Source organism: Brassica napus, chromosome C7 (genome assembly GCF_020379485.1).
Source record: "Brassica napus cultivar Da-Ae chromosome C7, Da-Ae, whole genome shotgun sequence".
Lineage (NCBI taxonomy): Eukaryota > Viridiplantae > Streptophyta > Magnoliopsida > Brassicales > Brassicaceae > Brassica > Brassica napus.
Genome location: NC_063450.1, coordinates 4,061,529 through 4,084,029, shown reverse-complemented (window position 1 = coordinate 4,084,029; position 22,501 = coordinate 4,061,529). Strand labels below are relative to the sequence as shown.

Below are 22,501 nucleotides of genomic sequence, written 5' to 3'. Positions count from 1 at the left end.
AACTTTCCACTACTACTCGTGATATATCTTTAAATAACATCTTGTGTGTGCCGAATGTTGCCAAGAACCTCATATCAGTATACAAATTGTGTAATGCTAATGGAGTTTCTGTTGAATTCTTCCCTGCATCTTTTCAGGTGAAGGAACTCAGCACGGGGGTCCCGTTACTCCAAGGCAAGACTAGGAATCAGCTGTATGAGTGGCCGGTTTCACCTAGTCAAGCAACGGCTCTGGTCACATCATCAAATCCCAAAACATCTCTGTTCTCGTGGCATTCAAGACTTGGCCACCCTTCTTTTTCTATTTTAAACACTATTGTTTCCCGCTTTTCTCTACCCCTTTGTTCTGCAACTCAAACTCATTGAATACATTTTCAGCGACTTATGGTCCTCACCAATAACCTCCATTGATAATTTTTGCTACTATGTGGTATTCATTGACCACTACTCGCGATATACATGGCTGTACCCCCTTAAAAAGAAATCTCAGGTTAAAGATGTATTCATTGCCTACAAGAGCCTGGTGGAAAATAAGTTCCAAACGAAGATAGGGACTCTGTTTTCAGACAACGGTGGAGAATTTATAGCATTAAGAAGCTTCCTGTCTGAGAATAGCATTGCTCACCTCACCTCACCGCCTCATACACCTCAACATAATGGCATATCGGAACGAAAGCACCGTCATGTTGTGGAGACAGGACTCACCCTCCTCTCTACGGCTTCAATTCCTAGGGAGTATTGGACATATGCATTCACAGCAGCTGTCTATCTCATTAACCGCCTCTTATCACCAACAATTGCTATGGAATCACCTTATCAAAGACTCTTTGGAGTTGCACCAAATTATGAGAAGCTGCGAGTCTTTGGTTGTCTGTGTTTTCCTTGGTTACGGCCATACAACACACACAAACTACAGCCTCGATCTACAAGATATGTCTTCCTTGGATATTCAACAACACAAAGCGCCTACTACTGTCTTGATGTCTCTACTGATCGAATTTACACGTCCCGGCACGTTCAGTTTGTAGAAACAGAGTTCCCCTTCCTCTCCATGACCAAGAAACAACAGTCTCAACATCAAAGCCCTGTAGAACCGACCTCATTCATACCTCCAGTAACCACTATACCGATAACATCAACGGGACCCACGGCTGAGGATCTTCACCATCATCCTCATCATCAGCCTGCACCGCAACCAGACACTCAGGTATTACCTTCTAACTCTGATGCTACTTCTTCTGCCTCTTCCTCCGAGCCCACTGCTCATTCTGAAAATGAGTTGATACCCACGACTCAGCCTCCCGTGTTGCTTACTGAGCCCACTGCTCAACCACAAAATGAGTCGACACCCACGACTCAGACTTTAGCCACCAATAACCAACCACCTACCCTGCCTCCCCAATCCAATGAACCACAAATAACACAACCTGAACCAGTACAAAACATCCACAAAATGCAAACTCGAGCCAAAAATCAAATTACAAAACCTATCCAGAAACTTACTCTTACTGTTGCAGGTCGAAAGATAGACCAACCAGAACCAACAACAATCATTCAAGCAATGAAACAAGAAGAATGGCGACAAGCGGCTATTGCTGAGTTTGATGCTCATATTGTTAATCACACATGGGATCTCGAGCCAGCCGATGAAGCTCAGAATGTTATAGACTGCAAATGGCTCTTCACAACAAAGTACTTACCGAACGGCCAGGTTGAGCGACATAAAGGTCGTCTTTGTGCCAAAGGTTACACGCAGAGACATGGCATAGACTACTCCGAGACTTTCAGCCCAGTTATCAAGACGACCACAATACGTCTGGTAATAGAAGTTGCGGTTACGCGCTCTTGGCCTATCAAACAACTGGGTGTAAACAAGGTGATCTCTCTGAGGTAGTGTACATGCGACAACCCCCTGGCTTTCTAGATAAAGATCGGCCCAATCATGTATGTCGCCTACGGAAACCGATCTACGGCCTCAAACAAGCTCCACGCTCCTGGTATTTGTCTCTCAACCAACACCTGCTCAGTTCTGGTTTCACCAACTCCACGTCGGATGCCTCTTTGTTCATACACTGCCGCGGACCGATCATTACATATGTTCTCATCTATGTAGATGACATCCTGGTCACGGGTAATGATGCTGCCTTCGTCGACCAGGTCTTACAAATGTTTGCAGCTAGGTACTCTATCAAAGATCCCACAGATCTTCACTACTTTCTTGGCATCCAAGCAACTCGTACAAAGCATGGGATGCACCTAATGCAACAGAAATACATCAATGATCTTCTCCGTAAGACCAACATGTCAGATGCAAAGCCATTTTCAACCCCATTACAATCAACGCCGAAACTCACACTCAAAGGCGGGTCTCCTCTCGATGATGGGTCGCAATATCGCTCGGTTGTAGGTAGCTTACAATACCTATCATTCACTAGGCCAGATATCTCCTATGCCGTCAACAGATTATCCCAGTTCATGCACCAGCCAACAATGGATAACTGGCAAGCCGCAAAACGTGTCCTTCGATACCTTGCCGGTACTAGAACTCATGGTATATTCATGCGCAAGACAACTCCTATGCAGTTACATGCGTTCTCGGATGCGGATTGGGCTGGTGACACAGATGATTATATATCTAATAATGGTTATATCATCTACTTGGGTCATAATCCGATATCATGGTCTTCAAAGAAACAGAATGGAGTTGCTCGATCATCAACAGAGGCGGAGTATCGTGCAGTCGCCAACACGGCTTCAGAGGTAATATGGTTATGTTCTCTACTCTCTGAGCTTCGAATTGACCTCCCCTCTCCACCGATTTTATATTGTGACAATGTCGGAGCTACGTACTTATGTGCAAACCCGGTTTTTCATTCTCGAATGAAGCACATTGCTCTTGATTATCACTTTACCAGAAACATGATCCAAGCAGGGAAGCTACGGGTAGCACACGTCTCTACACGGGATCAGCTTGCAGACACTTTGACAAAGCCACTTCCGCGAAATCAATTTCAGATAACTTGTTCCAAGATTGGAGTGACTGCAGCCCCTCCATCTTGAGGGGGCGTATTGAGGATATTAGAGTATAACTAAAGGACTTGTATTGTAAATACTCTACCCTAGTATTCTCTTCTCATACTTGTATAAATACCGTGTACAGACTCTAACATGATATATACTTTCCATAATCTCTATATGATATAAGGTACCTAACAAAACTCCCTTAGACTTAAAATAGTCGCTGTCGATCTCAACGATCCAGAGAGTTTTTAAACCAGCTATCGAAGGATGCAAAGCCATGTTCCACGTGGCACATCTCATGGATCCAAACAGCAACGAGACCATAACAAAACACACCCTACAAGGTCTTATAAGGATACTGAAGTCAGTCGTGTCTGGATGCTAAAACCGTGAAACATTTTTTCTACGGCGTCGGAAACGGTGCTGGAGGAAACGGAGGAGGAGTAGATGAGAGTGTTTAGAGCGACGTGGAAGTGTTTAGGAATCGGAAGCAGAAGAGAGTGAATAGCTCTTATGCTGTGTCAAAAATAGCCGCGGAGACGGTGGCGCTTGAGTTCGGCGGGAAAAATGGATTGAAGGTTGTGACGCTCGTGATCTCTCTCGTCGTGGAACCTTTTATATCTCCGTCGTTGCCTTCATCCGCCTTCATCTCTCTTGCCAAGATTTTTGGTACTTAATTCTCGTATCTAATAAATTTCTTAAACAATAGAGCTTTAAAAAATCGATATTCACCGAATGGTAGAAAGTTTCATTACATAGTTTTATTTTGTTAGTAAAATATTTCATAACAAGTGTTATAAGGATAAGTTTCAAATTATGTCTGGAATCTTGGTTAGTTATTTAAAAAAATTACAACATGCAACTGTATTAATTTTAACCAAAATATGTGTGTAGCCTTGTTAAAATCTCTCATATATTAGTTGAGTATCTTTTGAAAAAATGCAACTTCAATTTTGTATTAATTAAATTTTAGATTTGCTGAGGTGTTAATCCCTTAAGTCTTATTATTGCTGATATGGTATCATTAGAAAAAGTTTGCAAACTTAGACCAACCTTTTATTTTCTAGAAAAATTTATTAACCTCTTTTTATTAACCTAACATATAATAAACTCACATCTATCTTTATGAATAACAATTATTTTTGGTAAGACGCATTAAAAAAAAATATTTTTTTCCCTACGTCACTAAACAAAATATATAAGCATCAATAATAAGTTGGATATCATGTACACAATTATTACTCCCTATGTTTCATTATAAGTGTCGTTTTAGGTTTCGGCACACAGATTAAGAAAACAATTAATTTTGTACATTTTCTATAAAAAAACAATATTACCTATACGTACCTAACCATATTTCAACCAATAGAAAAATAAATTTTGCATTGAAAATCGAAAACGACACTTATTTTGTAACGAAAAAAATTCTCTAAAACGACACTTAATATGAAACGGAGGGAGTATGTTTGTATGTTAAACATAACATAAGCATCAATTTAGGCAGGTCGTTCGATGAATAGCTAGGTTAAGCCACAATAATCTCACTTCTAACCTTCCTAACCTTACAATGATCATAAAGATGAATGTGTAAGTGTTCTTATACATCCTAAGCTTGAAATATTTCTAACTGTTTGTTTACATGAATGATTTTCTAAATTCTAACTGTTTGTTTATTCCTCTCTTTAAGTTGGACAAAACAAAATAATGGACGGGTGATCATTATAAGAACATTACAATCTGGTACATATTAATTGCATAACCGGCTCAGATAAAAAGATAACCCAAAAATGTGGTGAAGTTTCTATTTTGGCTGATTTTCAAGAAACTATCTGTTTATGGAAAGAAAATCATTCGTGAAAGATAACTTTTTCTAAACGTTTCTAATGTCTTTGTAGCCAAGACTATGTGTTAATTAATACTATTATTACTCTATAATAATAACAAACTAGATCTTGACGCACGTGTGTTTGATTTAATTTGTAAGAACATTATAAATTCATAACTAATTGGTAATTGTTGGATTTTAAAAATTATGGTCCCGTTATATATTATTGTTTCTATTATTGTATTTGTAATACGAATAAAGGAATACTAATACATTAATATATTTTTTTTTTATTTCATTGTTTATTTGATATTGTAACCCAAATATTATAGTTATTTCTAGTATTGTACATCTAATTCTATTTCGGTGGTCCATAAAAAAAATTAGAAAGAAGGTGGTCTACTCAATCGATTAGCTCCTTTGTATTATATTTTTTATATATATTGAAAACAATTTTATAATGGTTATTGGAAAATACATTCGTAAAAATCAATTTTTGAATACATGTATATTTTTGAATCAATTTTTGTTTTGAATTTTGTTTAATGATTAATTTAGAAAAAAATATGTTTGTAGTTAATTAGATTGGACCAGTTGCATAAAAAGTAATTAGAATGAGTCATTTTCGTATATTTTAAATCTGGTCCAAATAGATAATTTAAAAAAATATAATGGACTTTGATTTCTTTTAATAACATAAGCCCATTATTTTTTTTAATATACTGCTATCCATATTTTCAAACAAAATTATATTTCTTTTTAATTATGTTATTCTTGTTTTCAAACATTCTCAAATGTACTTTTATTTTAATAAGATAGAAGATATAATGCTGCAAAAATATGTTGTTATTTATTTTTTCATGTCACTATTAAATATCATTTATTTGTCATCATATAATTAATCGTTTTTTTACCTACGATCATATAAGTAATCATATAATTAATAGCATTTTATACGTACCATCATATAAATAATCATATATATTATATTTTTAAAACTTAATGTTAAATATAAAAATCATAATTTACGTTGGTGTTTGAAATTGCTCTGTATTGTATTTTTCTTAAATATATTTAAAACATTTTTATAATGGTTATAAAAAGAAATTTAGTAAAATCAAATTTTGAATATATATATATATATATTTTTGAATCAATTTTGGATATAAATCAATTTTAAATTAATATTTTGATTTGAAATATGTATATAAAATTTAAATTTTGTTTTATGATTATTTTAGATAAATATGTTTTTAGGTAATTAGATTGGGCCAGCCATTTTCGTATATTTTAAAGCTGGCACTTATATATAGTTTTCATAATATAATGAATTTCTAATTTTTTTTTGATAATATAAGCCCATTATTTTTTTTTAATATATTTCTCCAAACAATACTATAACTTTTTTAACTGCTATCTATGTTGTCAAACAAAAATTTAAAGTACTTATACTTTAATAAGATATATTGAAACTTTTTTTTTGTCATCAATATTAGTATTGTAAATTACTTTCCTTTATTGCCACGTCACTTGATATATGGTTCATGAATATTTTGGTTTATAGATATAATCTCATTTAAAATATATAAGGTAATTATAGTGGATCTCTAAAATCTTGCAATTACCAGATTTTTTTGCTTCTTATTGATTTATGATTATAATCTACATATCTTTGGAGTTATATCACAAACATTCGTTTGCATATGTGACTAGATAGAATATGGTGCTGTTTAACAATAAAACTATTCACTTGTTTAAGAGATACAAATCTATTTTTAATTCAATACATATTAAATGCAATTAAAAATTGTATTTTATAATATTACAAAGTTCATCTATCATTAATTTATAACTAGCAAAATAAATGTTAATAAGAGCAATAAACAAAATTACTAAATATGAAACATTTTTGTTCTACACAGAATAGTATAAATATACATAATAGTACAAAAATTATATTTTATAACAGTAGAATAATCTTTATTCATCCTCGCTTGTTATTATATCATATCTTGGGTCACAAGAATACTCTTCATCAGCATCTAGGTTGTCAATTTGGAGATTTCACACTTCTGGTGTGATGCATTTGTATTGTTATTCTTCTTGTTTTGTTTTGTTGGGACGCTTGAAAAAGTTTTTAAGGATAAGTCTTGATTAGTTTTCAATATTGCATCATGTGTAGTCTTGCGCTTGTTCTCCGTATCTCTGTGGTTTCCTATGGAATAGTTTTGATATTCAAAAATGGGTTTTGTTTTTCAATGTAACTTTAGGTTTCAACCGGTTCTAACTGCCAAGTGGAAGAAACTTGTTCCTACTTGTGTTTGAGTTTGTTTATGAGATGAAGGCCATTAGAGGGTGGCGTCTAGGCAGAACAAGTCATATGCCTGGTGCTCATCACCGTGCTCGTACAGAGAAGCCAGTATGGATCATCGCAGTGGTTTCGTTGATAATAATGTTTGTAATTGGTGCTTACATGTTCCCTCATCATAGCAAAGCTGCTTGTTATATGCTTTCGTCTAAAGGTTGCAAGGGACTTACTGATTGGCTTCCAACCTCGCCGAGGAAGTTTTCTTATGACGAGATCACAGCTCGTGTAGTGACTAGGGAAGTCTTGAGCTCCCCTCTTGTTATAAAAAAGAGTTCTAAGATTGCATTTATGTTCTTAACTCCGGGTACATTGCCTTTTGAAAAGTTATGGGATCTCTTTTTCCGGGTAAACTATATCTCTTCCCCGCATGTTGTGTTAGATGTTTCTTATGGTACTTATGATAAAAAGTGTTGAGATCCAACGTCAAAAGTTTAAACGGACCAACATTAATATATAAAATATTTGATTTAATTCAGTTATCGGTAATTAATTTAAACTTAAATAATCGTGAAATAAATATGGTATCAGAGTCTCGTTTGTTGATTCTAATTAGGTAATTGAGAAAGTTCTATTATCAGTTCCAAAGTAAGATTTGGTTCAAGATGAATTAATGAGAATCATCATCTTAAAGCGCCATGTATTTGTCTAGAATAATACATCGCATTTAGGCCTTATGAACATTTGCAATTATTTAGTATATCTGCGTTTATTTGATTTTTGCTCAAATGATTTAGTATCTCTGCGTTTATCTCTTCTCCACACACAGGGTCATGAGGGGAAATTATCTGTGTATATCCATGCATCAAAGGATACGCCGGTTCACACCAGTCGTTACTTTATTAACCGTGATATTCCAAGTGATGAGGTCTTTCTCTGATGTCTATATCTGTACATATCATGTCACCTCTCTATGGTCTGGAATGACCAATCATGAACTTCTCTTGCTTTTGTATTAATTTTTATGTGGTAACAGAATCATATACAAGATACTTTATAAATTAACATTTCAAAAACTAATTTCAAACTAGACCAATATAAAATATAATACAATTTAAATAAAATAATAAAATCACAAAACTAAAAAACTCTTAAGTAACAATACGATCCCATTACAAAAATAAATTAAAAATTAGTATATATATAATATATAAATGTTATATAATCATAACCAAAATATTTATTGTTTATCTTTTGTTTAAAATGAAATTCATCCCTACCTTTTGTCTAAAACGCATTTATGTTCTATGATCCATATTTAAAATATATAAAATATATATCAAATAATCAAATAAGAAGTGAAAATTTAAATTTAAGTTTAATTAATATATAATATCTTGAAATCAAATGTTATCTTTTAATATAAATGTATAATTTTTTAAAAAACTAACAACTATATAAATTAATAAATTATTATAATCTTAGTCTGAAAGCTGTCATAGAGTACAATAACTTTATAAATTGATGACCAGAGTCAATCATTGTATTTTACTATATGTTTTCTGAAGGTGGTCTGGGGTACAATATCAATGATTGATGCTGAAAGGCGTTTGTTGGCCAATGCTCTTAGAGATCCTGAGAATCAGCAATTTGTTTTACTCTCTGATAGGTAAATCTCAAAAGAACTTTATTTCTCTTCTCACTGACTATGAGGTTCCACTAAGTAACCAACTTGAAAGTGTTTCTTGCTATTGTAGTTGTGTGCCACTTCGAAGTTTTGAATACATGTACAACTATATGATGTTCAGCAATGTCAGCTATGTTGACTGGTAAAGTCCTGCAATATCAGAACTGTAGCCAGCATCTCTCTACTAATATATAATTTTCTCTTACTCTTCAGCTTTTACGATCCTGGTCGACATGGAACCGGCAGGCATACGGATCACATGTTGCCGGAAATTCCAAAAGAAGATTTTAGAAAGGGTTCACAGGTAATTGCTGATCTTCATATCCTCAAAATGCATGCAAGATCACTAATCTACAAGGACTCATATATTACCCAAAAAAAAAAACTGAAATACTTGAATATTTATCATCCAAAATATCTGAAATAATATAGTTGTCTTATATTTTTCTTATCTGACCAATCGAAATTACCCGATATTTTATCCAAAAATTCTAAATTATCCAATAATTATTCAAAACCTGATATTTTACCTGAATTATTTAAAATTGTTCAAAATAAATCGAATTGGGTTCAAAATCTTCTCGAGTATTAGCTGATTCTCAATCTTAATAGTCGAACCAAACTGACACTCAAAAGGCCAAATTTTATAAGTACTTGAACGTTTCATATATATATATATATATATATATATATATCCAAAAGAATCAAAGAGCAAAAAAACTGATCCGAACTGTACACCTAGTAGTCTAGGACTAACCAATATCATCAGTTTTACACACTATATCTGCATATTTTGAGAAAGACCTTTAACATGAGAGAGTTTCAACAATCTGTGTAGTGGTTCTCCATTAAGCGTCAGCATGCAGTAATAACTGCAGCAGACAGTTTATACTACTCAAAATTCCGGGACTACTGTGGGGTGAGTAACGACCTCGCCATTAAAATAGATGTTTCATAGTTTCTTTTGTCGATTATATATATGTATTGGTTATTAGACAAATTAATGGGAAAGGTCTTTGTTTATTTTTCTTCAGCCAGGTGTAGAGAGTAACAAGTACTGCATTGCGGATGAACATTACCTGCCAACACTATTCCATGTAAGAATATGTTCTGACTCTTTAAGAATATGTTCTGACTCTTTAGCTAAAAAGAAAATGTTCCATTCTTTTGTATTTTATTTATCTATAATATATACATTGGTGTAATAAATCTCTCATCAGATGCTTGATCCTGGTGGCATTGCGAACTGGACTCTGACATATGTTGATTGGTCTGAGAAAAAGTGGCATCCAAAAACATACATGCCCGAAGACATCACACACGAGTTACTGATGAACCTCATGGTATTATCACTAAACTGCTAATAGTCTCTTAAAAATATTCACTGACTACCTTATGATTCATTTGCAGTCCATTGACGCAGTTTCACACGTAACAAGTGAAAAAACGGTACCGCTTTAAAACCAGTCAATCTCCACTTGTAATCAGCTATAAATTTAACATTAGACAAAATTATAGTCCTCTTTTTTTCTATTTTGTTGTCTTCAAACACAGGGTGTAGTAACATGGACACAATGCATGTGGAATGGAATCAAAAGACCTTGCTATCTCTTTGGAAGGAAGTTCCATGCACATACTCTTGATAAACTGATCGACGTTTTCTCAAACTACACAACCATACTGCATAAACCTCACTAGAAGATGTAACTCGTTTCAAAGTCGTTTAAAGAGCAAAAAATATTGTTGTGATCCTGAGAAGCATAGGAAGTGTTTGGTTCATTTGATCATGATATATCTCACTGGCTTTAAAAGTGTAGTTCTATATCAAAAACTAATTATAAAAATTGCTATGAAGCATTTTCCATTTCTCAAACTCTCTAGAACTAGATTCTTATTACTGACTGCATATTACAAAAAAAAATATTCAAACCAAACCGAAACCAAAAGAACCAAATTTCATAAGTACTCGAACGGTTCACATATCTCTCTAACTAATATCATCAGTATTACACATTATATCTGCAAAATTTTGAGAAGCACCTTTAACATGACAGAGTTTCAATAATTTGTGCAGTGGTTTTCCATGAAGCCTCAGCATGCAGTTATAACTGCGGCAGACAGTCTATACTACTCAAAATTCCGGGACTACTGTGGGGTGAGTAACGACCTTACCATCAAATTAGATGTTTCATCCTTTCTTTTGTCGATTATATATATGTAGTGGTTATTAGACAAATTAAGAGGAAAAGTCTTGTTTATTTTTCTTCAGCCAGGTGTAGAGAGTAACAAGTACTGCATTGCGGATGAACATTGCCTGCCAACACTCTTCCATGTAAGAAAATGTTCTTACTCTTTAGCTAAAAAAAAATGAAAATGTTATATTCTTTTGTATTTTATTTATCTATAATATATACATTGGTGTAATAAATCACTCATCAGATGCTTGATCCTGGTGGCATTGCGAACTGGACTCTGACATATGTTGATTGGTCTGAGAAAAAGTGGCATCTTAAAACATACATGCCCGAAGACATCACACACGAGTTACTGAAGAACCTCATAGTATTAATCACTAAACTGCTAATAGTCTCTTAAAAATATTCACCGACTACCTTATTGAGAAGTTCTATAATCGATAATATGTTATGTGTTATTCATTCATGACTCAAAGTCTCTTTATATACAAGCCATAAGATCCAATTCTATCAACACTAGGAAAGCTAATATAATCATAATAAGAAAATATAATCTAATAGATAAGTATGATATAGATATATCTTAATACCCCCCCCCCCCCCTCAAGTTGGAGAGTATAGGTTTCGAATGCCCAACTTGTAGATAAAAATGTTGAATTCCTTCCGTCCTAGTGCCTTTTTCAGTATATCAGCCAATTGCTCGGCTGAGGTAACATGTTTCGTTGAGATCGTTCCTTTGATGATATGGTTGCGTATGAAATGACACTCTGCTTCTACATGTTTCGTTCTTTCGTGAAAAACCGGGTTGGAGCTAAGATATATCGCTGACTGATTATCACATTGTAGTGTCATTGGGGTAGTATGATTGATGCCGAAATCAGAGAGAAAACCTTTAACCCATAGGAGTTCTTTAAGTACTTCAGTCATTGCATGATATTATGCTTCAGTCGAGGGCAAAGAGACTGTGTCTTGTTTTTGTGATTTCCAGGAGACGATAGATGTGCCGAATTGTACTAGCCATCCGGTGACAGACCGGCGAGACCCAGGGCAGCCAGCCCAATCAGAATCCGACCAGCCTGTGACGTGAATAGGTGAAGCTGTGTGAAGCATGATTCATTGGCCGATCGTACCTTTTTTTTTTTTTTGTCGGCTACCCAAATAAGCTAGATGAAGTGGTGGCAGACGAGCCGATTCTCTGAGGAGCATCTCCGTCTGTCCGGGTCTGATCTATATGGAAAAAAATATATCCTCGACTCCTTGCTTCTTTTGCAAGCGCATCCGCCCGACCATTCTTACTCCTAGGAATATGAGACAACCTCACATCCTCAAAGTATTCCTGTAGTCTCTGGATCACCTCGATCTCTCCTGTAAAAGTTGGCCAATCCATCGGGTTAGTAGTCATATCCACTAGGTCTGAGCAGTCTGTCTCGAACCGTATCGAGGTTATCCTCATGTCTCTCATACATGAGGTTGCCCAAAGTAAACCTTCCATCTCAGCATGCAGAGCTGAGAGACTCCTGTTGCACGCCCATAGTCCGAAGTGTTCTGAGCCCATCTGATCCTTCAGACTCCACCCTAAGCCACTTACGCTGCCATTATTGATACATGATGCATCAATTTGACAGGTAGGGATTCGGGGTATCCAAGGGGGCCGATCGTACCTTTTAAGTAACGTAATACACGTATAGCAGCATCCCAGTGATTAGTTCTTGGTGCTTGCATATACTGTGTAAGCACAGTATGTGAGATCAGGTCTCGTGGAAGATAGATAAACTAAAAGACCGACAAGTCGTCGATATTGGCCAGGATTTTGGAGAAGAGCGCCATCAGCTTTAGCAAGTCGATGTTTTTGATCAAGTGGGAATCTGGCAGGTTTGCAACCCAGCATACCTACTTTGGTTAAGATGTCGAGAGAATATTTTCGCTGGCATAAGTAGAAACCATCGGGACTTCGAGCCACTTCGATTCCTAAAAAATACTTGAGAGGACTGAGATATTTCATGTAAAAGCAGGTCGACATATATGTTTTGAAATCTGCGAGTGATGAAGATGAGTTTTCGGCAATAATGAGATCATCGACATAGACCAGAACGCAAAGAGTGATCCCTTGTTTGGTGTAGACGAAAAAATAATAGTCGCTTCTTGATTGAATGAATTCAAATGCACGAAGGGCCATTGTTAACTTTGCAAACCAACATCGAGGAGCTTGTTTGAGTCCATATAATGATTTGCGAAGTCGGCAAACCCGATTGTCATTAGCTGAGCGAAATCCAGGAGGTAACTTCATGTAGACTTATTCTTCTAGGTCTCCATGGAGAAAAGCGTTATGAACATCCATCTGATGAACTTCAAAATCTTGTTTGGCGGCTATGTCAAGAAAAATTCGAACCGATGTCATCTTAGCACCAGGAGCAAAGGTTTCGCCATAGTCAATGCCTTCGACCTGATTGTTTCAGAGTACGACCAGTCTTGCTTTGTATCCCTCGAGAGTTCCATCAGCTTTAAGTTTGATTTTGTAAACCCATTTATATCCTAGAGCTATTTTACCCGGAGGAAGCTCTTGAATGTCCCAAGTGTGATTTTGTTCCAACACATCTATCTCAAATCTCATAGCATCTTTCCAAGCTTTGGCTTCCATAGCTTCTTTATAAGATCAAGGTTCAACCGCAATGGAAAGATCTACTAGATAGCTGCGATGAGAGGTAGATAATCTGTCATAAGTAAGATAGTTAGAGATTGGATTGTCTGTACCTGATGTCGTTGATGGAGGGTGGTCGTGAGTTGAGTGAGAGTGAATGTATTGATTGAGACTGGTTTGATAGCTTCAGTAACATAGTCAGTGAGTCATGTTTAAGGTGTCTTAGTTCGATGCCCGCGGCCGAGCTTTTCAGTGTGGTCGGTGGTTGATGTCGTGATATCATCGTTGGTGGAGGGTTGTGGTTCTGTATCAATAGTGGGCTCGGTTATGAGTGGTAAAGGTTCGGATTCGTCAAATGATTGGTGATGGACTCGTATTGAGTTCGTGTTCGGACACCATTGGTGTGATGTTATCGATCGGAGTTTTCCAAAATGGGAAGACGTCTTCTTGGAACAGGACATCCCGAGAAGTAAAAACTTGTTCTTTTTCTAGGTCATAGAGGCGCCACCCTTTCTTGATGTAAGGTTAACCGAGGAACACACAACGTATGCTACGAGATACGAATTTGTCACCATGATGATCTTGATTAGGTGCATAACATAAGCAACCAAACACGCATATCTGATCCAATACTGGAGGTCTGGAAAATAGCATCTCGAAAGGTTTCTTGTGCCAAGAAATTTAGATGGTGTTCTGTTTATAAGATAACAAGCTGTCAAGGAACATTCTACCCCAAATTCTATCGGTAACCCAACTTGAAATCGTAAAGCTCTGGCAACATTCAGTATATGTCGATGTTTTCTTTCGACGCGTCCGTTTTGTTGTGGAGTTCCAACACAAGATGTTTCATGGATAATGCCTTCTTTCCGGAAATATTTTGATAAGCACATAAACTCAGTTCCGTTGTCGCTTCGTAATGTCTTGATATCACAGTTGAATTGTCTTTTTACAAGAGCAACAAACTCTTGTAGGCGATCTGATACTTCTAGTTTATCAGGAAGAAGGTATAGCCATACTGCGCGAGAGTAGTCGTCCAAAGTAGTAAAAAAATATCGTGATCCACAAAACACTGAAGTGCGATAAGGACCCCAGAGATCGCAGTGAATCAATTCAAAAGAACTAGATGCTTTATTATAACTATCAGGAAAGGGGTTTCGTGTTTGTTTCGATCGAAGACAAAAATCATAGTTGGAAAAGCCAAGTTTACTACTAGATTTTGAATGAACACACGGAATAAGACCCACAACATGAGATGATGGATGACCGAGACGTCGATGCCAGAGAACTCCTTCGTTGGCTACAGTTGTCTGAAACGATGTCACAGTCTCAATCCCTCTGAAGTGGTACTGTCCCTCACTCTCACGTTCACCCGCTCCAATCAGCGTCGTGGTGCGGTCTTGCAAAACAACATGTCTATCAGTAACTTGTCCAACAAGTGATTGATCGGTTAGTAGTTGGCCGAATGAAATCAATTTTGTATGAAACCCATCAACATAATACACGTTTTGTAAGTGTATATGGGATGTTAGTCGAATGGTTCCTTGTTGTCTAGACAAGACATTGGCTCCAGCTGGTAATGCCACGGAGACTGGAGGCACATGTCGTATGTTTGTAAGAAGATCAAGGTGGCCCGTCATGTGGAGAGTAGCTCATGTATCCAATATCCAAAGTATTTCGTTGTTCTTAGCGCTGAGTCTTGTATCGGGTCGTGTCTTTTGAGAGTTCATAAGATTCACCAAAGTTTGCCATTGAGCATCAGTAAGACCAGCAAGACCTTGCATGTCGGTTTCGGTTAGAGCAGAATTAGCTCCAAGTTGAGTCGTTGTAGTGACTATTTTAGAGGAGTTGACTTGTGCTGCGTTTGTTGCGTCCATTTATGTGTTGCTTTGTCTTCCTTGATAGTTTTTTCGAGTTCTGGGTCTGGTTCCCCACCATTCTGGGTATCCAACCACACAAAAACATGATGTTGCTCTATGACCAAGACGGCCACAAGCAGTGCAAGTCATGTTTGCGTCAGAGTTAAAATATCTGGGTCGAGAACCATTATTGTTGGAGTCCGGTTGTCGGGAGCTATCGTAGCTTGAGTTTGATTGTCGAGAAATCGAAGAGTTTGTCGTGTTTGCTGGTGTTTGAGCGGTGAAACTCAGCACGGCTGGTGGTTCTTTATGAGCATTAACATGTACTGTCTTGTTTTGAACTACGGTTTGATAAACAATGTCAAGATCCAGAATAGGGATTTGAGTACAAATTTGTGATCGCACTGCACCATGAGTTGCGTCGTCGAGACCGAACAGAAAATCATGAACTCGGACAGTATCTCTTTCTTTTTCTTGTGCTTCTAACAGGTTGCAGTCGCACTTGCCACACTTGCAGATTGTAACCGTGACACATTCAGCCATAGAATTCCAAATTTTAGTTAATCGGCCAAAATAGTCTTCCACTGAAGATCCAGATTGACGACAAGTTGCAAGAGAAGCACAGAGCTGTTGGTATCTAGCTCCGCTTTTAAGTGCAAACCGGCATTTGATATGATCCCATAAATCCTTAGCTTGTTCTTTATGAGAGATGTTAGAACGCAGCTTAGGTTCAATGGTAAGCTTGATCCATGTAACGAGAAGATGGTTATTGGCCATCTAGTCTTCATAATCTGTAGAGTCGGTTGGTGGTTTCGATATGGTTCCATCGATGAAGGCAAACTTCTTCTGTGCACTTAAAGCAACATGTAGATTTTGTGCCCATTTATCATAGTTTCGTCCATTAAGCAAGGGCTGAGAGATAATCGCTCCAGGATATGTCATATGAAGATCGTTCATCGGATCGTTGCAAGAATATTTCCTACCATGATCGAGAGTTTTGTGAGGTCGAGGTTCAAAGGTTGGAGAGTCGGTTCGTGAGGCCGGGTTTCGAAAAGAAAATCGTTCAAAAGTCGGGTTTCAAGAGGTCAAAGATCGAGAAGAAAAAAAACGTAAGTGATTTTTTTTAGTGTCGTGGCTCTGATACCATGAGAAGTTCTATAATCGATAATATGTTATGTGTTATTCATTCATGACCTCAAGATCTCTTTATATACAAGCCATAAGATCCTAATTCTATCAACACTAGAAAAGCTAATATAATCATAATAAGGAAATATAATCTGATAAGTATGATCTAGATATATCCTAATATGATTCATTTGCAGTCCATTGACCCAGTTTCACACGTAACAAGTGAAAGAACGGTACACGCTTTAAAACCAGTCAATCTCCACTTGTAATCAGCTATAAATTTAACATTAGACGAGATTGTAGTCCTCTCTTTTCTATTTTGTTGTCTTCAAACACAGGGTGTAGTAACATGGACACAATGCATGTGGAATGGAATCAAAAGACCTTGCTATCTCTTTGGAAGGAAGTTCCATGCACATACTCCTGATAAACTGATCGACTTTTTCTCAAACTACACAACCATACTGCATAAACCTCACTAGAAGATGTAACTCGTTTCAAAGTCGTTTAAAGAGCAGAAAATATTGTTGTGATCCTGAGAAGCATAGGAAGTGTTTGGTGGTTGTCATTTGATCATAAATCTCACAGGCTTCAAAAGTGTAGTTCTATATCAAAAACTAATTATACAAATTGCTATTAAGCATTTTCCATTTCTCAGACAGAACTCTCTAGAACTAAATTCTTATTACAGACTGCATATTACAAAAAAATATATTACAAACACAATAACATTTGTTCATCATCGCTTATGTCCAAGAGCCACCACAGGAATCCTCACTTTATGCCCTCTGCTACCTTTCAACTTCACCTCTCCGAAGCTGTACACTCCAGAAACTGATCTCACGGTCAGAGTGACCGAGAAACTTCTAGAAGCACCAGGTCTAAGAGTCATTGCTGGAGGGTTCACTTCAATGGCTATAGAAGGCTGCATCCTAGCTGTTATAGTGTATGTTTCTTCAACCTCTGCCACATTCTTCACTCTCCTTGTTACGGTCTGTGTCCCCACGAGGTGAGAAATGGCGATCGATGGTGCATTGAAGTTTGAAGGATGTTTCATCTCATAGTTGCAAGGAGTGTTGGTGTAGTTTCTTATCTCATGTGCATCAATCCCCGGTGTTGTGCACAAGAATCCTAGATAGTCTTCATAACCTACAAGAGAATATCCATCAGAGATTTTTGTACATCATTGATGAAAACACAGAGGCACAACAATACCTGCATCAAAGATAAGACCAGGATCTAGAGCAGCACTTGGATTGACATGACCACTTCCGTAATCAAAAGGAGTGGCTTTAACAAGCGTTACAGCTTCAGTATCTGAATACTGCTGTGCCTGGAGAAGCCTGCCTGTTCTGTCTACAACTTTTGAGGTTGTCATCAAAGCTGATTTGATAGCAGCTGGGCTCCATCGAGGATGCTTCTGCTTCACAAGCGCAGCTATCCCAGCTATGTGTGGTGCAGCCATGCTGGTTCCTGATATTAGCGCAAACCCTTCCCCTGCTCAAGAGCACAAAGAAACTTTATTTCAAAAGAACCTTCAGCACTTTGAATGCTTACTTACCAACATAATTAGCCTCGTCTGTTCCATTAGGACACCAAGCAGCCCATATTAGATAACCGGGTGCAAGAATATCCGGTTTAAGAAGATCAGCGTCTTGAAAGCTAAAGTCTTTGGTGTTAGGTCCTCTAGCTGAGAACAATGCCACTTGAGGTGATGATTTGTGAAGAACAGGTGCTAAACCATCTCCTATACTTCCCTGAGCGTTAAAGCTTTTAACCCTCCCTGTCCAGTCTCTTGATGTACTAACGTTGTAGTAATCAATCAAATCCTAAAGATGCATAGAACAGAGTTTAAGATTCTGACAACATTAGAGTAAGTGAAACATTAAAACTCTCATTTACCATTGACTTAGACACATCTGTAATAAGGATTCCTGGGACAGCAGAAGGAACAGGATCAAATTTTGTTCCTGGAGAAACGTTTTCGACAACAAGAACAAAACCAGCAGCTCCGAGATGCTTCACTGTTGCAACAACTTTCTTGATGGAAGCTGTACCAACAACGAAGTTGAAAGAATATCCACAGAGAAGAATCTTTCCTTCAACCAGTTTCTTGTTAAAGACTTCTGGTCTTTGACACTCAGATGGATTATGCTTGGACACAGACGAGTCAAGCAGAACATCATTTGCAGAAACCAAAGTGTACATCTTGTGAGGCCGAGTTGATGCTGCAGAAGAAACACACAACAATTCAATCAAAACATATAACTTGGAATGTAAAATAACATTTTGCTTTTTTCTTACGTGACAATCCCATTCCTGCCAGCATTTTTCCATTTCCAAGGGTGAGATGATTTTTGTATCTACGGTCATCAATAGCAGCTGCGACGGTCATTATCCAAGGGCTATAAGAAACCAAAGTCTTTGGAAATGGGCCTCCGTTTCCAGCAGCTTGAGCAACGAAGACGCCAGCTTTTACAGCTCCAAGAAGTGTAGCATCGAATGGATTCAAGAACGTTGTCTTGGTAGTTGTTGGAGGACTGTTGGGACCTACGGAGAGGCTCAGGATATCAACTCCATCATGAACAGCCTGCTCATTAACATCTCTAATTAATAACAACCATTGTTCTAAAAATCGGTCTAGGCAGTGCCTAGGCGGAAAAATCAGGTTTAAACGAAATAATTTTTCTAAACCAATTTTCAAAATATTGATCAAAGCATTCAAAAAATTGGTGCAGGCGTCAGCCCGCCTAAACAATAATCTTCTATAAAACGCCTAACCACCGCCAACATGTATTAACTAAGGCATCGCTACATGAAAATGATCAGCTATAACAACCACACAATAAGGAATATGCAACAGGAGAAATCATTTACTACGTTAACGGTAGTCTATGTTCCTCTCTAACTTTTGCTAAATTTTAACTCTTCTTACCTGATCAATTGCAGCAACTACATCAGCAACAAAGCCTCCAAAGAGCCGGTAAAGAGCCTTGTAAACAGCAATCCTGGAATAAAAATTAGCCTTTCAGCTTATGAAGGAGAAGATAACAAACTCATTATTCTTGCACTATCCACCTACCTTGCACGTGGAGCCATTCCACTTGCATTTCCAAATTCATAACCGTGCATTCTCAAGGGAATACCATTATTCCCAGCTGCAATAGCTGCTGTATGACTAAGCATCCAGTGAAGTAAGAAACAAGAATCAGGTTTCCTAAGTACAGTGAAAGGGTCATGAGTACAATATTAGACTATAAGAAGAACTCTGAGACGAACCTTCCATGCCCATCTCCATCCATTGGAGATGCATAGTCAATATTTGGGTTAAATGCACCAGCAGCTTTAGCAGCTTCAGCAAAATGTTGAGCTCCAACAATCTTCCTGTTGCAGAAGCTCTTCTTGGTATGAGGATCTTCTTCACATTTCCCTTTGTAATGAGGAAGAGGGCCATAAGGTAATCTATGGTGAGAGGCAAAGCTCGGGTGATGCGGATAGATCCCCGAGTCAACGAAACCAATAACAATATCTTCTCCTGCTCTTTCCCAACCACCACCTGTTGGCCAAACATCTGTGGGAAGTCCCAGAAACTCAGGTGTATGTGTGGTGAGTCTCCTCACTTTCCAGTCTTTGTTTACAGATTTAACACCTGGGGTGCGACGTAGTGTTTCTGCCTAACCAAATATAGTGGAATAGTGTAAGGGAACACCCACAGAGAAAAATGATCTCAAGATCTTTTTTTACCTGCTCAGGAGAAATATGAGCTGCAAATCCATTTATAAGGTGTTTGTAGCTGTAAAGCTTTTTGTATGATCCTTTCTCAAAGAGCATTCCAAGAATCATATCGTGCTTCCTCTCTAAATGACGAGCATAAGATGTCACCAATTCACTGGAAAAAGTAACAGATTGTTTAAGCAAAAGCAACCAATGTGTAGAAAGTTCTTTAGTTACTAATTGGAAAGAAGAGAAACTATTTCTAAGTACCTTGATGTATCAATCTTCTCATCAGATTCGACAGCAGTTGCTTCATAACCATTTTCTCCACCTTGGTAACTTATGATTGGCTCTCCTTCCATAGTCACGATGTAAACCTCTGCTGTCACAGTAACAAGAAGTGCGGAAACGGCAAAAACTACCAACAAGATATCCATATTGGTTTGCAGGAATGAAGCTCTGGCTTTACTTCTGCTGTAGATTCAACTGCAGAATCAAAAATCAAATGAATGCATTAGCATCATGAGACCAATAAAACTATCACTTTACTCAAACCACATATACATATTCAAACAAAAATGACACTAATCATCTAGTTTCATATACACTTTCAGAGAGATAAGGACATAGAGAAGTGAAGGGAGGAATGCAGCTCTGGCTGGCAACCATGATCTTTTCATTGTAACTCAGCCATAACAATCGGAGAACTCAGATGCAACCATTGCAGAAACAGATTTGATTGAAAACAACTTTACAGTCATTCAAAAAAAGGGGTAAGGACATAGATTTGGTCAAGAAGGATCAATCTTTCAAACAAAATACAGACAAGCACATAATCAAGCTACTGTATAGAGACACAAGAATCATCCCCGGGACAAGGTCAAGAACATTAAAACTGAAAATCCAGAAAAACTGTGACTAAAAAACCACCAAACAAGAAAAACAAGGAAGAGTTTCATCTTTTTCTATGTTTAACTTGTCAAGAACTAAACAACATAAAGAGCCTTGCCATATTAAACCAGCCCAAAGAAGAAAAGAAAACTTGAAATCTAACAAGTTGAAGACAAAGAACATACAGTACTTGCTCCACAGAAATTTGCCTAAACACATTAACCAAGTAAAGAACGTTCAGCTCCATCTTATGCCATTTATATAAGAGAAACCCAGAAGAGTAAGTAGAGTATAACAACTATTGCTCTTCGATGAATGTAACAAACAAAGAAGAAAGAATCTTTAAACTCTTAAGCCTACAAAACATTTTATAAAATCAAAATATCAAGAATAACCCACTTTCACAAACCATCCAAGCAAAGAATAAGCATCATCGGAAAAAAAGTGTCTACATTTATAAACTGTAGCAAAAATCCAAAAAGAAAAATCATGTGTACCCACAACTTACATTTGCTTCACGAGACCAATCGAAACAGAGCAAACCAACAAAACAGACAAAAAAGTAGCTTTTTGAGACGGAAAGGGTCGGGTCACGATTGAAAAATCAAATGGAAAGATTACAACTTTAGTCACTAACTACATATTTTGCAGGAAAGAAACCCAGAGAGGAAGCTGATTAAGATTTTAATCTAGTGGTTTTGATTCTGGGTTTCTTTGTAGAAGAGAGATCTAGCAAAGGAGAGATTAATTAAAAGGAACGGGACGAGATGTTAGTAAAAGATTTTTTTACAGTGAGTATGGAGTGTGTGTTGTTGAGTGTGGGTAGAAATGGAGAATAAAAGGTCGTTAATATTAATAATGTTGCAAAGGATGTCAATTCGTGCGCCATATTTGCTGTCAATTCGTGTAAATAACTATATTACCCTTTAAAGTTAGATATGGGAAATCAAAGTTTTGTGTAAATGCCGATTTTTTTTTGGAAATCAATGCTTTTTCTTTTTAGAGTTCTAGAAATTAAAATATTAACAAAAAATATTTTCTATAAAAAATTAATAGGTTTTCTTCTGTTAGGAAATACGTTGGGTTTTCAGTTAGGAAACACGGATGGATGGGCATTAGTGGATCATCAGTTTTCTGAAAACACAACGTGTTTCCTAACAAATTTTCCTTGAACTTAAACACATAATTATCTTCTTTGGAAATACATACCGACATATAATAGCCTAATAAAAATACCAA

The 22,501-nt window shown here is 37.0% G+C and overlaps 2 protein-coding genes across 6 annotated transcripts; one reads left to right on the top strand and one right to left on the bottom strand.

Moving 5' to 3' along the window:
* Positions 1-6,019: 6,019 nt before the first annotated feature.
* LOC111211658 (glycosyltransferase BC10-like) lies at positions 6,020-10,701 on the top strand. 2 transcript variants are annotated; one of them, XM_022712911.2, is made up of 11 exons: positions 6,822-6,891; positions 7,116-7,558; positions 7,980-8,078; positions 8,719-8,819; positions 8,908-8,979; positions 9,051-9,141; positions 9,676-9,756; positions 9,872-9,934; positions 10,058-10,180; positions 10,248-10,286; positions 10,392-10,701. In XM_022712911.2, exons 2-11 carry the CDS (start codon positions 7,184-7,186, stop codon positions 10,533-10,535), a joined length of 1,188 nt encoding a protein of 395 aa, XP_022568632.1. In that variant the 5' UTR covers positions 6,822-6,891; positions 7,116-7,183; the 3' UTR covers positions 10,536-10,701. The 2 variants fall into 2 exon arrangements, with proteins under 2 accessions (XP_022568633.1, XP_022568632.1); XM_022712912.2 differs by having other exon boundaries at positions 6,020-7,558.
* A 6,543-nt stretch (positions 10,702-17,244) lies between these two features.
* LOC111211668 (subtilisin-like protease SBT2.5) lies at positions 17,245-22,094 on the bottom strand. Of its 4 annotated transcripts, none has more exons than XM_022712919.2 (11): positions 21,771-22,094; positions 20,642-20,857; positions 20,402-20,546; positions 19,937-20,331; positions 19,740-19,835; positions 19,593-19,665; positions 18,962-19,247; positions 18,560-18,885; positions 18,219-18,486; positions 17,873-18,154; positions 17,245-17,806 (listed from the first exon to the last, which is right to left on the bottom strand). In XM_022712919.2, the coding sequence occupies exons 2-11, from the start codon at positions 20,806-20,808 to the stop codon at positions 17,397-17,399; spliced, it is 2,448 nt and encodes an 815-aa protein (XP_022568640.1). In that variant the 5' UTR covers positions 20,809-20,857; positions 21,771-22,094; the 3' UTR covers positions 17,245-17,396. The 4 variants fall into 4 exon arrangements, with proteins under 4 accessions (XP_022568640.1, XP_022568643.1, XP_022568641.1 ...); XM_022712922.2 differs by lacking the exon at positions 21,771-22,094 and adding an exon at positions 21,662-21,680; XM_022712920.2 differs by lacking the exon at positions 21,771-22,094 and adding an exon at positions 21,448-21,671.
* Between the last annotated feature and the right edge of the window lie 407 nt (positions 22,095-22,501).